Source organism: Neltuma alba, unplaced genomic scaffold (genome assembly GCF_004799145.2).
Source record: "Neltuma alba isolate B1F8T4 unplaced genomic scaffold, ASM479914v2 tig00013032_pilon, whole genome shotgun sequence".
Lineage (NCBI taxonomy): Eukaryota > Viridiplantae > Streptophyta > Magnoliopsida > Fabales > Fabaceae > Neltuma > Neltuma alba.
The window spans coordinates 264,491-287,597 of NW_021637379.1; the positions used below are offsets into that span (position 1 = coordinate 264,491).

General features: G+C 35.6%; 3 protein-coding genes and 1 pseudogene across 3 annotated transcripts; 3 read left to right on the forward strand and 1 right to left on the reverse strand.

Annotated features, from left to right (window-relative positions):
- Positions 1-1,609: 1,609 nt before the first annotated feature.
- On the reverse strand, positions 1,610-6,446 carry LOC114733815 (DEAD-box ATP-dependent RNA helicase 38-like). Its single transcript, XM_028921315.1, has 8 exons — positions 6,120-6,446; positions 5,366-5,659; positions 5,050-5,277; positions 4,857-4,922; positions 3,393-3,797; positions 3,175-3,298; positions 2,338-2,423; positions 1,610-2,181 (listed from the first exon to the last, which is right to left on the reverse strand). Exons 1-8 carry the CDS (start codon positions 6,345-6,347, stop codon positions 2,119-2,121), a joined length of 1,494 nt encoding a protein of 497 aa, XP_028777148.1. The 5' UTR covers positions 6,348-6,446; the 3' UTR covers positions 1,610-2,118.
- Positions 6,447-7,140: 694 nt separating this feature from the next.
- On the forward strand, positions 7,141-9,035 carry LOC114733836 (uncharacterized). Its single transcript, XM_028921336.1, has 3 exons — positions 7,141-7,208; positions 7,936-8,257; positions 8,340-9,035. The coding sequence occupies exons 2-3, from the start codon at positions 7,940-7,942 to the stop codon at positions 9,033-9,035; spliced, it is 1,014 nt and encodes a 337-aa protein (XP_028777169.1). The 5' UTR covers positions 7,141-7,208; positions 7,936-7,939.
- Positions 9,036-9,305: 270 nt separating this feature from the next.
- On the forward strand, positions 9,306-10,633 carry LOC114733837 (uncharacterized). The gene is made up of 2 exons (XM_028921337.1): positions 9,306-10,083; positions 10,176-10,633. Exons 1-2 carry the CDS (start codon positions 9,306-9,308, stop codon positions 10,631-10,633), a joined length of 1,236 nt encoding a protein of 411 aa, XP_028777170.1.
- A 5,454-nt stretch (positions 10,634-16,087) lies between these two features.
- On the forward strand, positions 16,088-20,801 carry LOC114733816 (aspartic proteinase-like protein 2; annotated as a pseudogene).
- The last annotated feature ends 2,306 nt before the right edge of the window (positions 20,802-23,107 follow it).

Below are 23,107 nucleotides of genomic sequence, written 5' to 3' on the forward strand. Positions count from 1 at the left end.
TCCTTTGCAAAGTCTTTGGATTTAACCATCCATTTCTTCTAGCAAGATTGGTACCATCTCATCAAAATGTTGCTTCTTTCAAATCTTTCCAACTTCACAAAATTTGTAGTCTCTAGTTCCTTCAAAGAAACCATTTGTAGTTGCGAAAATTTAAACCTAAAGATTGTTGGCGGGAATGGTTCTTTGACCAATACAAGAAGAAGAGGTGAAAAAGAAAGTGGTGCACGATGTTTTCAAGACGTAGTTAGCACTTTCCTTTAGGCTTAATTTGCCTCCATCTGCTCTTATCTTATAAGATGCAAGTTGGGTTGACTAGTGAATTTCTTTTAGGATACAATGAAGACTTTTGAATATGGATTGCACTTCCAAAATTCAAACAAAGATAACAATAGCTTTTACAGAGTGATAATTTGATTCTATCTCTGTATACATTCTAAGACAAAAGTAATGAGTTTAATTTGTGTTGTGTTATTTGTATAAATGAAGTGATGGTGAGAGGTTTATTTAAGCCATAGAATGATACTTTGAAGAGATGTCTTTTAGAATAATACCTTATTAAATAAAAAGTCAAAACCATATGTTGGTTCATAAACCAACATAATTTAAATAAATAAAATATATTTAATATATAGGGTCTTTTAGTATTGTAACTTCTTGCATAACCTTTTATATAAATATACTACTTTACATGAAGACACAATCCCTCATATAAATATATTAATTTATATGAGAACACAACCTTATGAATTTTCAAAAACTAATATTTTCATTTTAAAAATATTCCAACATATTAGAGCTTTCCGAGAATTGTCTGAATTGCTGGACAACAATTCAGGTCGGGCATGTTATGGGACGAAGCATGCAGAGGCTGCGCAAGAGATGACGGCGATTGACACGCTGCTCATTACGGACGATCTAGAAGCTCCGATGTGAAGACGAGACACAAGTATGCCAATTTGGCTAAATCAGTGAGAAAGGGAGGAGGCAAAGTGCTGGTATATACCTCCATGCATGTCTTCGCAGACCAGCTTGCCCAGCTCACGGGCATCGCGACAACTCCAGGTTTCCCTTGCTCGACCTTGATGACGTGGATGTTTAAGTCCAAGCAAGGCTTTACGCATACAGGTATCAATTTGTCGTGCATCTTGTTTATTAATCGGAAGAGGAATGGCTTTTCCCTCTCGTTTGTGTATATAATGATCATTGATTGTTTACGCGTCGCTTCATTTTTCGTTTTTCTTTGGTGATAGCATTGATTCTTACATAAAACAATGCAGTGCTTTACTCAATTTCCTCATCCGACCTAGTGCATTCAGGAGTTGGTTTTTCCAAAGCAATCAGTATAGTCAAAATCTTCAACCAATGATGCCCTTGCCTTCAATAGAAAAATGCTTATGCATAACCAGGCAAAAAAAAAAAATCTTCTTATCAAGTTCAACCTTTAACACTCACTTTTGCTTAAAAAAATAAAAAACACCAAGCTTAATGGAACCTCACCTGAAAAAAACCCACAGTAAAGCTCACCGGAGCTTCATGCAAGCAAAAACCATGTGGACCATGTCCATCTAGTGAATAAAAATACAAAGGAATGTGACATCAAAAAGAGAAATACAAAGGAACGTTGTTTTTCTTTTTATAAATGAAATGGATAATTTTCATGCAAAATAAACTATACAAAGTCAAGTAATATACAAGCTAACAGTATTTACATGACAAAGGAACGATGTTAGTTCTCGCTGTGACTTCCGCTCATTTCTTCTTTCCCAAAAATGTTCCTGTCCTTTCTCCAATAAAGGACGATGGGACCATTCACCTACAGAACTGATGGTCCTTCGCGATAATCAGCATCTTACAGAGACATCAAAACTACAAGATAAATAAGTTTATTCAAATAATGCCATCACCATCACACGACAGCCAACAAATTACAGTGCAACATTTCCACAACTGCGAGACTCTGTTCAAGAGAGTAAAAACCGAGGAAGAAAAAGAATAACAAAACTCTCTAAGTGCGCACACATGCAACAAATCGAGGCAGGGCACATCGCAAGACCAGTAAACAGTCACATTCCAGTGACAGCCACAGGGTTATCCATCCTTCAACTACAGCGATCCATATTATTGCAGTAAACCAGCCTCTCTAAGAGCGCGTTTATAATCATCAACGTTTCTTTGTTGGACCTGCACCCACAGTAACATCAAAGGAAGCCGTGTGACATTTCAGGCGTACGTAACTCTTTATAAAATAAAGAATGGCGACTAATTGAAATTTCAAGATGCATCGATTTGCATCTTGCTGCACGGAGCAACATGATGCTGCACTGTCTATAAGCATACCTCAGCTACACGGGTGCCAAAATGTTTCTCAATTTTTTCCATAAGATTTTCATCCCTTTCACCACATATCAGGTTAAATACAGCACCTGCAGGATCATATGAAACAAATCTCAAACCAAAATCAACATTTCACAATGTCTGTGAAATTTGATCCATTACGTAATGGTAAGCACACTTGATTTCAATCAATAATTAACAAAAACTAAAGTGAGCCTCTCCATGTGCATAAAATCCAAAATAAACTGCACTAGCCATGGCTTAAGAACAATTTGGTTTTCTATAAGTTTGAAGGACGTATTGATTTTTGAAATTGTGAGAACTGAGTAAACCTACATAATGCTGTTGAACGTTATATTGCTTTAAACAAGCAGGGTGATCCAATCGGACTATATTGCTTTAAACGTTATTAGCTCAATCAGTTAAAAAGACAGAACCAGCTTACATAAACCTCCCATCATAAAAGAAAGTTCCATCATAAATCTCCCATTGAGTGACAGATTAATCATGTTCCCCGTGAGAGTCCTAACGATTGGGTTTGTTGCCAGCAGAAGACATAGGGTGCAGTGGAACCTCCACTGGAGCTTGGAAGCCAATTTTTGCTATTGGTTGCCGAAAACTCAGGGGTATCAGAAATAGGAAAGTATCTTTATGCACACAAAAATAAGTTCTACACTACGACTCAGGTGCCGCATGAGAAATGGCTAAGTGAAATCGCATCTCTTAAGTTGGCAAAACTTAGGCCGTTGCCCAGTATCAGTTTAGTCTGTTCAGATAGAACGTTTTTTAAAAGTCACACAATAGGAGTTACGAAACAGAGAATGTCATGAACTAGCTTACCCTTTCGCCCAAAACGTCCTGCCCTACCAACCCTGTGCAAATATACCTCATAATCAGGCTCTGGTTCACGGGTATACTCAGCAGTATGTTTTACAGGGAGATCGTAATTGATAACCAAATTCACCTGCATAGAAAATAAACAAAGAAAAGCAGCATGTCAGCGCACTGTACTGACAGATGGCATGCATACAAGAGAAAAAAGAACATAATAAATCCACCTGTTGCTGATCAAAACCTCGAGCAAGAACATCAGTAGATATAAGAACTTGAGTTAAACCATCCCTGAACTCCTTGACAATCTTGTCTCTCTCATTATTGTCAAGAGCACCTTGTATGGAAGTAACTTCATACCCCAAATCTGCCAGTGATTTATGCAGCATACTAGCACTGTTTCTTGTGCGCACAAATACAATAGTCTGCCCAACATTCTCTCCTATCTCAAATATGTAATCTCTGATCACATCAATCTTAGAGAGCTCATCGGGACAGTTCACCTTGTATTGCTTCACTGCCTGTAAGGACAGTTCTTCTTTCTTCACAAAAAGTTGATTATGATCCTTCTTAACTACCCTTGAAACAAAATTCTTGACAGTGTCATTAAAGGTAGCTGAAAAAAGAAGAACCTGGAGAAATACATGCCAATTAAGAAAGGTCAAAGACCTTCATCCCATTTAGTTATTGAAACATAAGCTAGTCTGGGAATCCAAATTTCCTGATAACTAAAAAAAAACTACTATCTCCGGTCCTTAATATAAAAACTAGTTAACTAATTTGAATAGATTAAGAAAATTAGTTAAATTAGTTTGTAATAAATATGTATTGTTTTTTTTAAAATATCCTTACTAATCAAATGTACCAGCTAAAACTACCATTATTACAAAGACTACCTTGAGCAAAAATAAATAAATATAAGAGACAAAGTAGATTGGAGTCTTATATTTATGACTAAAATAAAAATCAAGCAAGCTCTTATATTAAAGACATGAGGTAGTATTAAATAAAAGTAACACCCTACAGCAAAGCACAGAAGCACAGACACTTCTAGAAAGGAATTGTATCTACGTCTAACACATGCTGGACAAGCACATAAGGTAAAAAACGGCGTTTCAAATATCACATGTTCACAACTAAATTGTCCTCGTGATGTCCATGTCCATGTTTCTTAGGCAACATATGGCTGTATTACTGGCAGATATCAAAGTTGCAATTCATATTACATAGCAACCAGATAACATTTCCTCATAATTACTAACATAACCATCAATTGTATTTCTGATCCCCTTCCATCAAAGTCCACTTTTATCATGGCAACTTATCAGCACAAGTCAGGAGACATCTAGTCTTTACATAGCCATATTATTTGATTTCTTCTTCTTCTTCTTTTTTTTGTTTGGGGGCGGGGGGGTCTGTATAGCATTAAAGAATTACATACTCCTTAGTCCTTCTATTTTTCCCTCGTACAAGATGAAAAGAGTATAAACTTCGTTAGTTTGGATTTCATACACTGGTTCTATAAGGGAACAAAGAGCACAAGATGCACTTCACCTCAACAGATCTAGGTGCATCTGTGCCTGCGAACTACATGTCAACATATGCTCGTTGGTGCAGTGCCTGAGGATGGATGAGTCATGCATACTACTTATAATTGCCCGAGAAAGGAAGGGGGGGGGGGGTCAACAGACCTGACAATGCAGATTGACTTTCTCTATTTCCTTCATTATCCTCAAGGAATCATCTTTGAAACCATCCTGCAATGTTAAAATTTCCAATAATTAATGAAATGAAGGAATAAAATATTTAGAAACCACGCCCTGCAATATTTTAAAATTTAAGCAAGAATACCAACAGTAGGTCAAATCAATTTGCGTAAATTACCTCAGCAAGCATTTGATCAGCCTCATCAAAAACTAAAATATTCAATCTGCTTACACCCAGCTTCTTATATGACATCCATTTCTTAATCGTGCCAGGAGTCCCAATCACTACTTGTGCCATTATGGGTGGTCGTTTTGATATTGGAATAGAATCTCTGCTGTCTGTAGGAATGGCACATTCAGAACCAATCCCTGTGTACCTCCCCATCTTTCGAAGAACTTCCATATTCTGAAATATTTAGTTACCATCATTATGCTGAAACTAAATGTCAGGATGTTAAATGCTTACTTGAAAGATGAAAAGCACAGAATCTCACCTGAATAGCCAATTCTCTTGTTGGACAAATGCAAAGGGCCTGAGGGGCTTGCACCTTGGGATCAACACGGCTCAGCATCCCAAGCACAAAACAAGTTGTCTTGCCAGATCCATTATGTGCCTGAGCGATCAAATCCTTGTAAGGAGGGTTCAGAACCATCGGCAAACTGATAGCTTGAATCTTGCTAGGCTTCTGGAATTTCATCTCAACATACAATCCCTTTAGCAATTCCGGGGATAGATTTAAATCTTCAAAGGTACTCGCTGAATTATACGGAGTATCGCCCGATGAAACCTACATCAAATTTCGACTTCGAAGTCATTAGGAGGGGAAGTCCAAACCCTATCATCCTAGAATGGATTCCAGTTACCAGTCAACTACAGTGAAACAAAAAGAATGGGAACTTCTATCCCAAAAAGGTGATTTTTTAAGGAGAAATTAACAACTCGTCAAATACCTCGTTTCATTGCGAAAAACTATTCTGTCGTAGATAAAACACAACTTTAGTCAAAGTTATAGTCAATTGCACCATTAGGATTTCTTGAATACAGGGCATTCGGGCCTGATTGAACTTGATAGCCCCGCTCAGGATATCTAATCATGGCTCCAATATCAACATTCACAAAGTAAATAATAACACTTATCCTCTTCCTCTTGGTACCCGCCTGTGAACCTCCCACGGAGACCACACTTGCCGATAAAATAATAACATCTAAGAAGGAAAAAGAAACTATAAAATTATAAGAGCACGTACCGCTTGAATACTGGAATCATCGGGTTCGTCCAAAACCTTGGGACTCTTCTTTTTCTCGTCGATTGTTAATTCATCAACGTTAAGGGCCGAGACTGTCGACGAGCTCTCAGTGGCTTCACTCGTTTCTTTTGGAACTTCTTCTTCCACCTCGTCAGCCCAGCTTTTGTGAGCCGGAGCCGGTGCCGGAGTAGTGTGGTTGGAGGAATCACCAGAAACCGATTCCGCCATAGCTCTGTATGTGTCTTTGAGCTAAGTGATGGGAGGGGTTTTGGAGGGAACGCGAAGCTGCTGGGATATCCTGTCCACTCCAAAACTACAATGACGCAAGATTTAGGCTATGTTTGGATTGCCGATTCAAACGGTGAAAGTGCCTAGGAAATTGTGAAACCAGCGTTTGCAACTGAAATGAAGGAAAATGGTTGTTTGGCTGCAATATCTTATCCAACTGACTTCTGAAGCAAACGGTGGACGTTGGCAACGCTGAGGAGAGTGACTTCTGGGAGCGTCTGAGACTGAAATTTACCGTTGAGGGTCATTATTAGATCCATAAAAAATACCACCTACCAGTAAAACCCTCCCTGCATTTTCCCTCCCCCCGAATCCATTCGCTACGGTCTCCCTTCGTAGAGCTTCTCCACGGTCTCCCTCCCTCCTGCTTCACCGTGAGTCCGTGACCGACCGCTCTCCCTCCCTCCTTCTCGCCGGCGCTTCTCCATCCGTGATTATCGCCGGTGCTTCTCCTTCCTTCACTCTCTGCATTTTCTCCGGTGGTCCTGAGGTTGTTCGACCGAGCTCGCCCCTTCTAGCATCCTCAGTGCGTTTGCTTCACCGGATCTGTTGAGGTTCACCGTGGCTGCCGAGCTCGCCCCTTCTAGCATCCCCTTGTTCGACCGAGCTCGCCCCTTCTAGCATCCCCTTGTTCGACCGAGCTCGCCCCTTCTAGCATCCCCTTGTTCGACCGAGCTCGCCCCGCTCGACTCGATTGACCGTGCGTCGTTCTGCTTCACTTGATTTCCCCTGCGTCGGCGCTTCTCCCTGCGTGATCTCTTCCGCTTGGCCCTGTTTCAAACCCGGAGCTTCAGGTCGCAGGTAAGGTCGCAGCTTCAGATCAACCGTTTTGCTTCATTGTTCTTCGAACTCATCTGCCTTTGTGGGTTTAATTCTCTGGTATTATCTGTTTAATTGACTGATTTTTGTGTGCTGATAGTATCTGATAATTTGCTGATTTTTGTGTCTCCATAGTATCTGATAAATTTGCTAATCTTTGTGTCCTGGTAGTATCTGATAAATTTGCTAATTTATGTGTCCTGGTAGTATCTGATAAATTTGCTAATTTATGTGTCCTGGTAATATCTGATAAATTTGCTTATTTTTGTGTCTTGGTAGTATCTGATAAATTTGCTTATTTTTGTGTCCTGGTAGTATCTGATAAATTTGCTGATTTGTGTGTCCTGATAGTATCTGATAAATTTGCTGGTAGTGTCTGATAATTTGCTGATTTTTGTGTCCTGGTAGTATTTGATAAATTTGCTGATTTTTTTTGTCTTGGTAGTATCTGATAGATTTGCTGGTAGTATTTGATAAATCAGCCTGATAATCTTTCTAAGAATACGTGGGAGTTATTATTTAGGGAATTCATTTAGAATTGAAGAGGGATGTGGTTTAAGCAGACACTATTAATAGTTTAAAAATGTATTGATTGATTGTTTTTAAATAAAAAGTTTAAGCAGACACTATTAATTGTGGGTTTATTCATGTGTGTTACTGCTTCATTCTAAATCTATTGTGAATTTGATACATATGTAATTTCATCAAGAACAATGAGTAACGATAAAGGCAAGGCGTATTGGGATGTAAGCACTACTGGTGTTTTTCTCAAAATATGCATGGACCAAGTTTTTAACAAACATCGTCAAGGATCCTCTTTTACAAAGCTAGGCTGGGACAACATTCATAAAACATTCAATGAAAAGACAGGGAGAGGATATGAGAAGAAACAGCTGAAAAATAGATTGGATAACTTGAGGAAAGAGTGGAAGCTATTTGAGCAGCTAATTGGAAAGGAGACCGGCATAGGGTGGGACCCTGAAAGGAACACAGTGGTGGCATCTGATGAGTGGTGGGAGAGAAAGAAGCTGGTATGAACTAACTCCTGTTAATTTTTAAGCAGTTAGTGACTTCTGAAAATAATTTAACCTTTGTTTACTTTTGGCTTTGCAGGAAAATCCAGCATACGAAAAGTTTAGGCAGCATGGGTTAAAATTTCGGACTGAATTAGAAACTCTATTCAGGGGCACTATGGCATCAGGACAAGATATGTGGTCACCTTCTTCAACCCAGCCTGAGCCACAGCCTGCGCCACAGCCTGAGCCACATAGGACTGATCAGTCAAATGATTACCGACCAACCATGGATTGGGAAGAAGGTTCAGGGGACAGTGAAGATGGCCTTTTAGGTGTTGACACTGAACGCCCTGCAGGAGTTTCGGACGATTTGGACGGCATCAATTTAACTGCAAACACATCAAACACTACACCCAGTATACCTATTGGTTCAGGGAGCCAAGGGAAGAGGAAGAGAGGTGGAGGGTTGGATAAGTACAAGAAACAAAAAATGCCAGCGACAAGAAGAATAGCAGATTCAGTAAGCTCAATTGAGAAGGCTTCAATTAGTACAGCAGCAGCAGTAAACAAATTGGTCAACAGTGATAACACTACCGAGCTTACCTCTGATCTGCTGAGTATGAAGGAAATTGTTAGTGACACTCATCTTTGTGTCATGTGTTGTAATCTGCTGGCAAACAAGACTTTCAGGGACATATATGCTGGTCTGAGAGAAAATCGGGAGGTATTAGTGGCTTGGTTGAAGCACAATGCTGCAAATCCACCGCCATATGCTGCACCAAAGAATCCTTGAGTTGTGCCAGCAGACTTGTTATGACTTCTGTTTTTCTACCTTAGTGTATTATTATGTGCTATGTGTTATGACGATGTATCTAATTACTAGGTTTAATGTTTTGTGTTTCGTGACTATGTTTAATGACCAAGTTTAATGTGTGTTTCATTACTATGTTTAATTATTATGTTAAAGTTTAATGACGATTTGTGTATTATCTTTTCTGTTCTTTTTTGTGAAAATTTTACTTATATTTAGTATTTATCTATTCACAGGTAACACACATCTATTATGTCTGATTCAACGGAGGGTTGGGACGAGGGTTGGGAGGATGATGAGGGAGATGAATGGTCTCAATTACTTCCCGCTATACATGAACACACAACACAATTATCAGAGCTAAGTGTGTTAATGGGTCAGTATGTGACACCTTTTCTGTGCAAACAACCATGTAGAACTAGTGAACAAACTGGTTATTTGTGGGTTCAAGAACTTTTAGACGGGCATGTAGGACGGTCTAAGGAAATGTTTCGAATGGAAACAGAGACATTCTATCGGTTATGTTCTAAATTGGTTGAACATGGGTTACAAAATACTAAGTACATAGGTATCCATGAATCTGTTGCCATGTTCTTGAATATAATTGCGCATGGCCAATGTAATAGGATGATTCAGGAAAGGTTTCAGCATTCAGGAGAAACTGTCAGTCGGCATTTTCATCGAGTGTTAGCTGCTTGCCTCAATTTATCTCGAGAAAATATCAGGCCAACTGATCCTACGTTTTCCTATTGTCACCCAAAAATAACAAATGATCCACGATACTTCCCATTTTTTAGAGATGCAATTGGAGCAATTGATGGTACCCACATAAGATGTAAGGTTAGTCAAGCTAGGCAAGACAAATATATCAATAGGAAGGGATTTCCTAGTCAAAATGTCATGGCCGTATGTGATTGGAATATGTGTTTCACGTTTGTGTTGGCGGGCTGGGAAGGTAGTGCACATGATGCTCGTGTCTTTCATTCTGCTATCTCAACTCCATCCCTGAATTTTCCTCATCCACCTGAAGGTATATTTCTTTGATTTCCAAATTAAATATTTTTAAATTCAGCTTCATTTGTATCATTTTCACCTCAATATAAGTTCGTCATGATTTTTTAGGAAAATATTATTTAGTTGATGCTGGTTATCCATCACAAGTGGGATACCTTGGCCCGTACAGACGTGAGCGCTATCACCTTCCAGACTTTAATCGTCACCCAAGATTTACAAATCAGAATGAGGCCTTCAATTATTATCATTCTAGTTTGAGATCCACTATTGAAAGAACTTTTGGGGTGTGGAAGAATAGGTTTGCAATCTTAAGCAATATGCCCAGATTCAAGTTTCAAACACAGGTCGGCATAGTTTGTGCAACAATGGCTGTCCATAATTTTATCAGGCAAAATTCTCCAACTGATGATCGCTTTATAGAAGCTGAACATGGAAGTGTAATAGATGAAGAAAATAATCATGCAAGTGGTGAGGCATCCTCGTCAAGTTTAACATCTGCTGCACAAATGAATCGTGTTCGTGACTCAATTAGAGACCAAATTGTGCAAAGTTTACTATCTAATTAGTTATGTTATTTCATTTACTTTAATTACAGACTAAATGAATTTTAATTTATATTCATGTTTGTCCATTATGTATATTTAATTAATTATTTCCAATGTGTTTTTTATTTTTTTCAGCACAAATATTTTTATTTCATAATTTCACAATTAAACTATTTATATTTTATCATAATAATTTTATATGTTTTTTTAACCTATTATCACATTAAAAACATAAAAAATCAAAAACTACTATTTAATAAAGTTCATGCCCTTTTTAGTCATTTTACAACTAAACTAACTTTTTCATTCATCATCCAAACAACTTCCAGCTTTTTCAACTGACTTTTCAAAAGCACCTATCCAAACATACTCTAACTGACTTTTACTCTAACTTCAGTTACAAAAGTCAGTTGAGCTAGAAGTCAGTTTTGCCCAACGCCAATCCAAACATACCCTTAATTGGGGCGACATTTTATAGCAGAGTTTTCCCTCACCGCCATCGCAGGAAGGGTGATTGCGTACTGTTGACGTCGCGTCCATTTTAAGCTCGTAAATTTTTTTTAAATAATATAAATGCCCAGGCGAAAGAGCCCGGATGGACTTCGTCCATGGGCTTCAATAACTACAGCTATTGGCCCATTTACGTTAGACACTATTGCATATAATAGGCCCAAATTAAACATAAGAGTTGGTTGTGAGTTGTTAGGCCGCCTTTTAGATCTACTACCTCCCATTCTTAATATAAAAACCTATTTAATTTTTATTTTAATTTTAAATATAATATCTTAATTTATTTTTTTTATATTTATCTATTTTTTTAAAGTAGTCCTTATAACAATGATAATTCTAGCCAATACACTTAATTAGTAAAGATATTTTAAAAAAAACAACACTTATTTATTACAAATAACTAACTTAACTAATTTTTTTAATGTGCTCAAATTAGAGTCAACTAACTCTTATATTAAGAACTGGATGTAGTATTTTGGAACAATATAATTTTTTTACTTTTTAAATAGTTTAAATATATGATATTTGTGTGTTGGCAAAAAAAAGATGTTTATGATTCATGATCCATTTATTAATTTCCATAATAAATCTATATTATTTTTATCAGATAAAAATATTATCTAGTGAGAAAAAAAATTTAAATTACCTATAAAAATTATGCAGTCTCAATACATGTGCATGAGCATCCATACACTTTACTAATCTTTTGTAGTATCTAGGGCGCAGTTCTCAATATTTAAATTAGTTGATTAATTTGACTAGATTAAACAAATTAGTTAAATTAGTAATTTGTAATATTACCTCCGGTCCTAAATATAAGAGTTAGTTAAGTAATTTGAATAGATTAAAAAAATAAAGGGAAAACCATATTGAAGGTACCTATACTTTCTCTCAATTTTTAATTTGGTACCTATGTGTTTTTTTGCCTTTAATTAAACATTTAATTTTATTTTTTTAGCAACATTAGCTCTTATAACTTTGTTCTATTAATATTTTTAGTCTCTACATAAGGATTAATGATGTTAATAGAGGAAAAATAAAGATTTAGTTAAAAACAAAAAAACACATAGGTACCAAATTGAAAATTGAAAAAAAGTATAGGTACCTTCAATATGGTTTTTCCAAAAATAAATTTAGTTATTTGTTATAAGTATGTGTTGTCTTTCCTAAAATATCTTTACTAATTAAGTGTGTTGATTAGAACTATAGTTATTGGAAAGACTATGATCAAAATAAAAGTTAAATGGGGTCTTATATTAAGGACTCAATGTAGTAAATAGGTGTTGTCTTTTCTAAAATATACTGCCTAATGTCTTTAATATAAGAGTTGGTTGACTAATTTGAGTAGATTAAGAAAATCAGTTAAATCAGTTATTTGTAACAAATAGGTGTTGTCTTTTTCAAAATATTATTGCTTATCAAGTATATTGAGGACTCAATGTAGTAAATATGTGTTGTCTTTTCTAAAATATACTGCCTGATGTCTTTAATATAAGAGTTGGTTGACTAATTTGAGTAGATTAAGAAAATTAGCTAAGTCAGTTATTTGTAACAAATAGGTGTTGTCTTTTTTAAAATATTATTGCTAATCAAGTAATTGAGGACTCAATGTAGTAAATAGGTCTTGTCTTTTCTAAATTATACTGCCTAATGTCTTTAATATAAGAGTTGGTTGACTAATTTGAGTAGATTAAGAAAATTAGTTAAGTCAGTTATTTGTAACAAATAGGTGTTGTCTTTTTCAAAATATTATTGCTAATCAAGTATATTGACTATAACTACAATTACTACAAAAACTATTTGAAAATAATAATAATATAATAGACAAGTGGATTGGGGTCTTATATATACGATCAAAATAAAAGTCAAATAAGCTCTTATATTGATAACTGGAGGTAATACTTGTTAATCAAGTATATTGGCTAAAACTATTATCACTACAAAGGTTATCTTAGAAAAAATAGATAAATATAAGAGACAAAATGAGTTATAGTTTTTATTTATGATCAAAATAAAAATTAAAAGACTTCTTATCTGGATTGGGATGTAGTATTATTTTTAATTTTTTCACCGGCACAAAACTAGATACTGGATTTCAGTGACCTCTTTCCTCAAAAAAAAAAAAAAACGCTTCTCATAAAGAGCAGTAACTCCACACATCACATATACATCAACCGACTTTTTACACCGGGCATAAAAGAATTCACAATGTCCTCTACAAAAGAAGGTATGGCGTGACATTAAACTGAGAAGTACATGGTAATGTTAATGGCTCTTTAACCTTATAGTTTTCCAAAAAAAAAAAAAAGCAGTAAAAGATGACTAATCCATGCTTTCAAGCTGCTCAACTTATCGCTTTAAATTACAAAAAAATATTTCAACTGCAATAAGTAGTATGATCGATTCATTCAAATTATCTTTGCGTCGTTATCGATTTCAAATAAAATCTTGTCATAACTATTGTCAATAATATTCCGTGAATGATTAATCTATTCAGAAAATAATTTAATCCTTTGACATGGTCTTGACATTTTTCTCAATGCTTTCAATTCTAAAAAGAAATCACCGTCATTAATATCAAAATAGTCATCAAAACTCTGGAACTTTACGACTTTAATTCCATTTCCCGTTCAATTCTTCCCCGTACTAAGGTCTAAGTTTGCATGATCCGGATAAAAACCAAAAATGGTTTCATATTGCAAAAAAAATAAAAAATTCTGGACGGTATAAAAGTTTAATAAATTCCTGGCAGAAGAAATTGATTGATCTAATGTGTATAAAAGAAATAAGACATCCTGCCTTTAATTTTAATGTAATATCCACTCAGTAGTACAATTTGCATTATCAAGTGAATCTTATAGTAGTATTAAAAAGTGAATGTAATACCACATCTGATTCTTACTATGAAAACTGGTTGACTAATATGAATAGATTAAGAAAATTACCTATATTAGTTATTTATAATAAATAGATATTATTTTTTCAAAAATATCATCACTAATCAAGTGTATTGGCTAGAATTAGTATTATTACAAAGACTACTTTAAAGAGAGAGAAAAAGATAAATATGAGTGACAAAACGAATTGGAGTTTTATATTTAGAACTAAAATGAAAGTTAAATGAGTTCTTATATTAAAAATAATAGATAGTATTAAGGATGAAACGAATTTTTGCTTAGTAATCCTTTTTTACTTTTTATAAGGCAGATGGGAAAGTTTTTTTTTCTATTTGTAAGTAATATCATCATATTTTAGTTTTTTTTTTTTACCAGCACCATCATATGTTAGTATGAATGTACTTTTTTTTAAAATATACATGATCTTGTTATTTTGTCAATACATATTGTTATTTTTAAATATATATATTAAATAAAGATAAGATTAAAAAATCGTTACATTTTATGATAGCCACTTAGCTAGTGTAAGTTTTTTTCTTAATCTGTATGAAATATATTAAAAATATCTTATAAATAAAATCAAAATATATAACTTCATTACTGATATTTGGATCAAGACATTCTCTAATGAATTAAACATTTTTAATCCACCCTATGTATCTACTATCTACACCTGAATATGTAGAGCTTTGCTGCAACTGGTAAGCAAATGCTTGTGCGCGCAACACATGCTTTTTTTTTTTTCTTAGAGAAAATGAAAAAAATACATGTTGAATTTTGAAATCACAAGTTGATGAAATTATTATAAAAATAGTCAAAATTATTACAATAAATGAAAAACTCATTTTTTACGGAATAACTTGAAATAAATTCCAGAATTACAAAATCACCCCTAATTCTTCTCATTCCCTCCCACACTTCCTTTTCCCATTATAAAATTGGAAAACATAAATCTAAATAATTTTAGGGTTAATAATTAAAATTTGAAATCACTAGTTTTGATTTCTAAAACTTTACTTCATTTTGAATTTGGTCTCTAAAATTTAAAACAAATGATTTTTTCCTTAGAGATTTAAAATTATTTTGGTTTTGAATCTTATTTCAAGGATAAAAAAAATCTCATATTTAACAAAAATGGAGTCAAATCTCAATGACCAAAATCATTGGTTTAAAAATTAAAATTTTAGAAACCAAAATGAAAATAAGGTTAAATTTAAGGAACCAAGACTGCTAATCTTAAATTTCAAAGCTTAAAACCAAAATGAAGTTAACTTTGATAATTAAAATTGATATTAACCTGCAATTTTAATTTATTAATTTAATGACGGCTCTTAGACTTGTTTAAGTGAAAACATTTCTCCTTCCAATAAAAATTGAAATGTGTTTTGAAAAAATCAAAAAAAAAAAAAAACTACTTGAATTTTAAAATTCTAAATTCTAAATTAATCTTAATTTTTATATTAAATAGAAATTGCATACATTAAAAAAAACAGATAAGAACATACTTTTATAGGAATTACTGATTGAAAATCCCAAAATTCAAATAATATTTTTTGGAGGATTTTTTTCACGTGTTTTTCCCTTCGAAAATGAGACGCGAAACCTCCGCTTCTTTTCGCTGTCTTTTCGACCCGCATTCACGCAGATTTTAATGAACGTTTCCCTTTCCATCCTTTTCAATATTGGTACGCCAGATAGCCACTTGTTGCAAATTTTAATCAAAGCGCGTACATGCAAGGGTCCCAATCTGTTTGGATTTGGAAAAGCCGAAAGGAGAGATACTTGGGCGTTATCAGACAAGTGCACTGCTCTATTCTCCCAGCGATCCATCACAACACAGATAAGAAATCAGTAGGCACCCAGTAATGTAAATTCGATTGATTTTTTTCCGGTAGATATGAGATAGAGAGAGAGTAGCGTTAACTGGTCTCTCTCATGTGTAATGGGAGGCGTGACGCGATGCCGCACCTGTGGAAAAATATGATAAAGTATTCGATGTAACACTGAGTTGCCAGGGAAAAAAAAAAAGGATTCGAGAATAATTGTGTTTCTGGGAAAGGAGGGAAACAAAAATTATAAAGAGACGCAATGGGGTTCCATATTTAGCAGCGCCCGGCGCCCACAGACCAAGGTCTTTGCCCCCTGTCAGTACCGTTAGCCTCGTCTGAATAGTTGATGATAAATAGTAGTATTAAGCAGAGCCATTGTCCGAAAACCCTTTTTCTCTCTTAATGCAAGAAAAGTACTAGCTTCAACGCGGTTTTTTTTTCTCCCTGTAAATTCTGCGAAGGAAATCCTGGGAACATCCAAAATGCAGAGTTTTCTTCCGATGTTATTGGCCTTCGCCACCGTTCTGGTGCTCGTATCAGGAGTTCACGGTGGTTTGTCCGGGGGTTTCCTCCCTCTGGAACGGGCAATTCCTCTTAGTCGGCGAGTGGAGCTGGAAGCACTCAGAGCTCGCGACCGAGCTCGGCATGCTCGAATGTTGGAAGGTGTAGCAGATGGTGTTGTCGACTTCTCGGTCAAAGGAATCTCTGATCCTTCCACTATTGGGTACGGTTAGTTCGAGCAACCGGGTTTCATGCATTTCGCATTTAAGGATTTTTAATGCTATCGCATTTATTATCCTGCTTCTCGTTGTGTTCCTTGGCTTGCCTGCATCCTACGCTTCTTCATTATCTGTTAAGCATTTAGTTTCTATTTATCTAGTTAATTATTGGCTTTTAATCTTTTTTTTTTTTGGATTCCTCAATGAGACGTCGAGAAAGGATGGTGATCGAGTTTCCGAAATACTGATGGAATCTGTTTCTTCTCCAGTGCCCAATATCTTCCTCTCAACTTTCTGCAGTGCTCCCTTTCTCGAATCCAATATTTTTCCTCTTACTCGTCATTCTTTCGGAGACACTCTTTAAAAAATTGACAACTGGCAAGTATTATCGTTCAAGCTTGGGGTAATCTTGGTTTTCTTGTTTAGGCTGTATTATACAAAAGTGAAGCTGGGCTCTCCTCCAAGAGAATTCAACGTCCAGATTGATACCGGAAGCGACATATTGTGGGTTAATTGCAATACTTGCGGTGATTGCCCTCAATCTAGTCAATTGGAGGTAAAATTTTGATTTTGTTCTGTATTCATACTTGGTAAATAAAGTGACACTCTATAGCATAACTCCCTTCTTCTTTTTGGTTTTGCCATGCACTCTACAGATTCAGCTCAACTTCTTTGATACAGCCAGCTCATCCACATCTGCGCTGATTTCCTGCTCAGACCCAGTATGCACTTCCTCAACTCAAAATGCAGCAACTGAATGCACCCCTCAGGTTAATCAGTGCAGCTACTCTTTCAGTATGGAGATGGAAGTGGAACGTCAGGGTTTTATGTCTCTGATGCCATGTATTTTGACATGATCCTTGGGCAGTCTATGTTGGCAAATTCTTCAGCTAAAGTTGTTTTTGGGTGAGTTCCTCAGCTTTTATTATTGAAGTTTGTGCTTATGCAGGGATCTGAAACATATAAAGGGCTGAGAGTAATTGGAAGGTCGGTTGAAGGAGCCCAGGTTTTGAAATAACGACTTCTTTTACCACTGAAAAGGTTTATATTTTGAGCTTTTCAAGCCGCGAATCTTGTAAAATTCTGGTTCAAAGTAATAGCAAATCCGTAAGTATAGTGAGTGGAAGTTAGGGGGATGGATGAACATTGGCAGGGTCTGATGGTCAATAAATGGGTTTCTGAATTCATGGAAGAGAGGGAAAACCTATGGACCCTCGTCTTTATTCTTGGAGTTTATCTACACCTTTTTCCAATGTCTCTTTTGTTTTAGTTTCCCCCCTTCATGTTAATGTGGATAACTGAAATGAGCTAATGGTCGTCCTGGGAACAGGTGTAGTACCTATCAGTCTGGAGATTTGACTAAGACAGATAAAGCAGTGGATGGAATTTTTGGGTTTGGCCCAGGTGCTCTATCCGTTATTTCACAATTATCATCACGAGGCATAACCCCCAAAGTATTTTCTCATTGTTTAAAAGGAGAGGGTAATGGAGGAGGCATACTTGTTCTTGGTGAGATTTTGGAGCCAAGTCTTGCTTATAGTCCTCTTGTCCCGTCCCAGTAAGCCCTCTCTTGTGCTCTCTATCCTCTATTTTTTCTCTCAAGCTGTTGGGGATTTTGTTTTTTTTGGCAGATCGCATCTTATTGATATGGAGGAAATGCCTAATTTGCGATCATTGCTCCAATAAATTCATGAAAACTAGCCATTTTCATGAGTGTCTGATGGGTAGTTGGACGTAAGTAGTTTTATATAATATAATGCAGTGCTCTGACTATTTCCTTAACCAAATTTCAGGCCTCATTACAACTTAATTCTTCAAAGCATTGGTGTTAATGGACGAATTCTCCCTATTAATCCAGCAGTTTTTGCAACGTCCAACAACCGAGGAACCATAGTGGATACGGGTACAACCTTGGCATACCTTGTTCAAGAAGCATATGATCCTTTGGTCAATGCTGTAAGTTATTAGGTTCTTCTGTCAATAAATCTCTGTCAACAGATAAATATACACGTACATTATCCTGTGTTATAATCAGTTACGCTACAGAATAAGTAAAAAGAGAGGGGTATTTGTGTCTCGCCTTCTATTCTCTTGGGTGTTATACACTTCTATATGAGGCGTTTCTTGTTTTAAATCTGATTGCAGTTTCCATAATCCATGATGAGGATTTTTTAATTGTTAGTGAATAACAATGAAGCCTGAGAAAGTAGTTCTCATTGTGGCACATTTACGTTCTTAGCCTCACTTGACTTTTGTTTTATCTGATATATCCTGAGATCACAGATTGATCATTTTGTGTCTAGAATCAGGCCTTTTGCCCACAAGTTAGATGCAGATAAATTTCACATGCCTTTGACATAAATTAAATTAAATTATTTTTCATTTTAAAAAACTATGGTTTAATGTAAATCTGGGGGTTAGATACTTCAAAAATTAAACACCATATCGAAGTCTACTTTCTTATCCTCATCATCATTATTATCTTTCAAGTAGGAGTGTGTGTGAGGGGGGGGGGTTTAGGTTTTTATTTTATTTTATTTTTTTTTTTTTGGGGGGGGGGGGTGTTCCCTTTAGCATTTGTTGAGGTTTAGTCCTGATTCATCTGGTGTTACAAGCAAATGAATTGATCTTACCTACACTGCCCAGTGATGTTATGTTTCTTGATGAATATGCAGATAACTACCATTGTTTCGCAGCATGCCACTCCCATCATTTCAAAAGGAAGCCAGTGTTATTTGGCCTCAACCAGGTTATTTTTGACCTATTTTCCGTAAAGATCTAGATGAAAGCATACGTTTAAAGGTTTTTTTAAAATTTTTCATTAAAATTTTGCTTGTTATTTATTCAGTGTAGGTGATATATTTCCTTCAGTCACTTTGATCTTTGCTGGTGGAGCATCCATGGTTTTAGAACCAGAACAGTACCTTATGCGTAGTGATTTCATTGTAAGTGTCTTGGTTTCTGTGTTTGACCTTATCTTGCATCTTTCCTTACTTATGGATGAGACATTCTGATCAATTGTAGTCCCTTGATTATACCCTGATGTGCCATTTAATCTTAACAGGATGGCGTTCCAGAGTGGTGTATTGGTTTCCAGAAAGTGCAGGAGGGAGTTTCAATTTTAGGAGGTTGGAACTTGAGCAAGATTGTTTCGATAGAATAAAGTCCTCATAGACTGGCAAAAATGAGTGCTTTCTCTCAAAAAACAAACGACTACTTGGAATGCATATGATGATAGAAGTTGGTTTACTTTGTGCTTGTAAAAACACGATTGCAAATCATAAATTGCCTTTCCATGTTTATTTTTCTCATTTATGCATCTATTGTATTGAATCTTCAAGTGACGCTTCTTTATTTTGAAGTATTGAGTTTATCAACTTTCTTGTTTACAAATTTGCAGATCTTGTGCTCAAAGATAAGATATTTGTCTACGACTTAGCTCGTCAACGAATTGGATGGGCCAACTATGACTGTAAGTTCAAAACAGGACTCTTGTTTGCCTGCGGGGAATATATATGATTCCTTACTAAGTCGTAACTTGGAATTGCTGCCCAGGTTCTCTGTCTGTGAATGTCTCTGTGACCACAACCAAGGATGAGTACGTTGTTGCGGGACAGCTCAGTGTGAGCAGTTCAGAGTCAGACATTCTCGCTAAGTTGCTGCCTTTAAGCATTGCAGCTTTCTTTATGCACATAGCGGTTTTCTGGAAGCCCCAGTTTTTGTGATCCAAATACGAGGTTCAAAATTTCATTCTTTCTAGCCCACTGCGAAATTTGGGTTGCTGATGTTTTTATTTATTGTCGGTGAACCCATCTGATGATTTGGTTTGGAAATTTAGCTGTGTTGGCTCTGTATTTATTCTGCTTAGCATGCTTGCTATGGGGCATCTTGTACCCATCCTGCCAAGATTAGGATCTCACTGTAAAGGAGCTCTGTTGAGAACTGCCAGAATTGTATATTATCTCTCGCGGATGTAGTTTTACTAAATCATACTAAGCGTATATAGAAACCACGGATGGTATTCGAGGGGGGAAATGTGCATCTAAAATTTCATTTTTGACACTGGCAGTGCTGTACACCAATCTTCCCAGCCATATCGTGATCCGCTGGGGCTTTTTTCGGTGTCTTGCTTACGGCTTACCTAATGATTCAAGCGGAAAGGATGAAATATCAAGAGCTAGCCAGCGATTATGGTTTCTCTTTTTTTTCTTTTTCTTTTTCTTTTTTACGAAATCGTTAATTTATTTATTTCTTGTACTTTGCCTGGGGCAATTTCTTGCGAGCTTTTTTTTCCCCCCCCCCAATTATTATTATTATTATTATATAAAAAGAAATCCACTTGCAAGTTGATGATGCCTTTCTTGTAAGGTGATTCTGGCGACGTGTGGTGACAGGTAACTTCGGGCAAACGTGTCCAAAACCATCTCATAAGGTGATACCTCATTTCACGATAGGCTGTTGCACCATCCGAAAATACTCTATTATTATGGCGTGTTTGATATGAAACTAAAAGCTCACTAAATTACTGGGTATCAATCTAAATTTATTCGATCCATGGAAGTAAAATAGAATGCTAGTAAAAAAATTTCATTTTCATTTGGAAAAATTGCAATAAGGTCCTATACAAGTAACATATTTATAAAAGCAGTCTCATAATAAATGAGGAGCTTATAATAACAAGTTGTGGAACAGTTCAGGAAATGATATCTTCTAGTTCTCTTTTTAATCGGTGGTGCCAAGACCCCAATATTACTGAAGACACTCCTTTTTTCTCTTTGAGTTTATCAAATTTGTTGTTTATAAATCTGCAGATCTTGTATTTGAAAGATGAAATTTTTGTCTACGACTCGGCTCATCAACGAGCACTGGATGTCCTCACTGCTCACTGTGATTATAAACTATAAAGCTCCCCACGCGACTCTTGCTTTGCCTGCCCGGGTTCTGTGTCTGTGAACAGCTATGACCACAGCAAGGATCAGTACCGATAATTTTAGGAAACATTTGAGCAAAGGACACTGAGATAATGACATTTATTGGAGAATATTTATTAAAAAATATATGATTATTTAGATGGACTAAGTATCTCTGCATAATAAATATTACTCCTTTCTCTTTTTATTATAAGCACCTGAAAATAACTTTGCATAGATTAATAAAATTAATTAAAATTGGTTATTTTTGTAAAATATCGAAATTTTCATCAATCAAACAAGTTTAGCTGACTAGTTAGGGGGGTTTTTATAGTTTTGTCAGGCATGAGGAAATTCTATGGTTAGTTGGCAATACTTTGTAAAGGGAGTAGCAGTCTTAGATATTTCTCTATAAATTTTCCGATCCTTAACTTGCAGGGTGCTAGTAAATTATATCATTGACAGCCTTGAGATATATGCAATCGTTGTTAGATACCGTCCGGATATTCGTACAATAAATTTAATCCAAATTGCATGAAACTGAAATTTAATAGTGGTGATTTATACTCACGCATACATTCATTCTCTATAAACTTGTAAAATGACTTTTTAGAGCTGAATAAATAATTAACCCATTAGATATTATAGTATTAATTAGATAATTAGACGCATCTTTTCTTTCCATTTCTTATAATCTAAAAGATAAGTTATGCTATTAAGAATATCGTATCTTATAATATATTTTATATTATATCCTGATACTGATGATTTCTATTATCAAATATAATATCATGTCTCAAATAATTTGTTGTTTTTTGCCAACGAATAATTTGTTACTTTTTATTGAGCACAGATTTGTTGGTGTTTCTACTTATTGTTTACATTCACATCTAATACTTCAAAGGAGTAATATTAAGAATTGCTGGTTAAAAAAAAGGAGCAATAGTAGAATAGATTAATATACTAGTGTTTAATAAAAAATATATAATATTTAAATTTAACATATTTAAATAATTAATGTTATTATTGCCTAAGGCACACAAAATAATAGAAATAGAATATAAAAAATCTCAAAGCATCTGATTTGTTTAAAAACATTAATTACAGTAATCTTAACTTTAAAAATAACAAAATAAAGAGCTAATTTTACTTCAAATACGAAGAAAACAAACAAAAAGTGGTAGCTTGTGCAAATCCTGATATATGGACTATGATTTGTGGATCTATGAATTTATTTGACTTTTTATTTGGCCTTTAATAGTATATTTTTGGAATAGGTTATTATCACCATTCTTTTGAAAAAATGATTCCCACATTTTCTAATTTTATGGTCGTTGTTAGTGTAAAATAAAAAGTAAAAGCCCATGAGATAGGATCTCTGTCATTGACCAGAGAAGTTGGTTTATGTGGCGAGAATTACCATAAGTCAGAGCCGAAAAGGCATTCCACCATTCCTAAGCCCGAAAGCAATCCGTGCTTGCAACGCTCTTGACGCGCGCGTGGCCAGAAACCTACGCTCGCGCAAGCCCTGATGCTGAACGGCCCAACCTCCTGCGTCCATGCAAAAATCCTCACACCACCTTCTCCCTCTGCATCTTTCTCTTCTTCCCCTCTCTCTCGCGCTCGCTCA

Excerpts from the sequence above, each read along its gene's own strand:
- LOC114733815 (XM_028921315.1), bottom strand. The coding sequence starts at position 6,347 with ATGGCGGAATCGGTTTCTGGTGATTCCTCCAACCACACTACTCCGGCA. Across the intron at positions 5,660-6,119 it reads ATGATTCCAGTATTCAAGCG|GTTTCATCGGGCGATACTCC; the intron begins GTACGTGCTCTT and ends AATTTGATGTAG. Across the intron at positions 2,424-3,174 it reads AGGACGTTTTGGGCGAAAGG|GTGCTGTATTTAACCTGATA; the intron begins GTAAGCTAGTTC and ends ATGATCCTGCAG.
- LOC114733836 (XM_028921336.1), top strand. The coding sequence starts at position 7,940 with ATGAGTAACGATAAAGGCAAGGCGTATTGGGATGTAAGCACTACTGGT. Across the intron at positions 8,258-8,339 it reads GGTGGGAGAGAAAGAAGCTG|GAAAATCCAGCATACGAAAA; the intron begins GTATGAACTAAC and ends TTGGCTTTGCAG.
- LOC114733837 (XM_028921337.1), top strand. The coding sequence starts at position 9,306 with ATGTCTGATTCAACGGAGGGTTGGGACGAGGGTTGGGAGGATGATGAG. Across the intron at positions 10,084-10,175 it reads TTTTCCTCATCCACCTGAAG|GAAAATATTATTTAGTTGAT; the intron begins GTATATTTCTTT and ends ATGATTTTTTAG.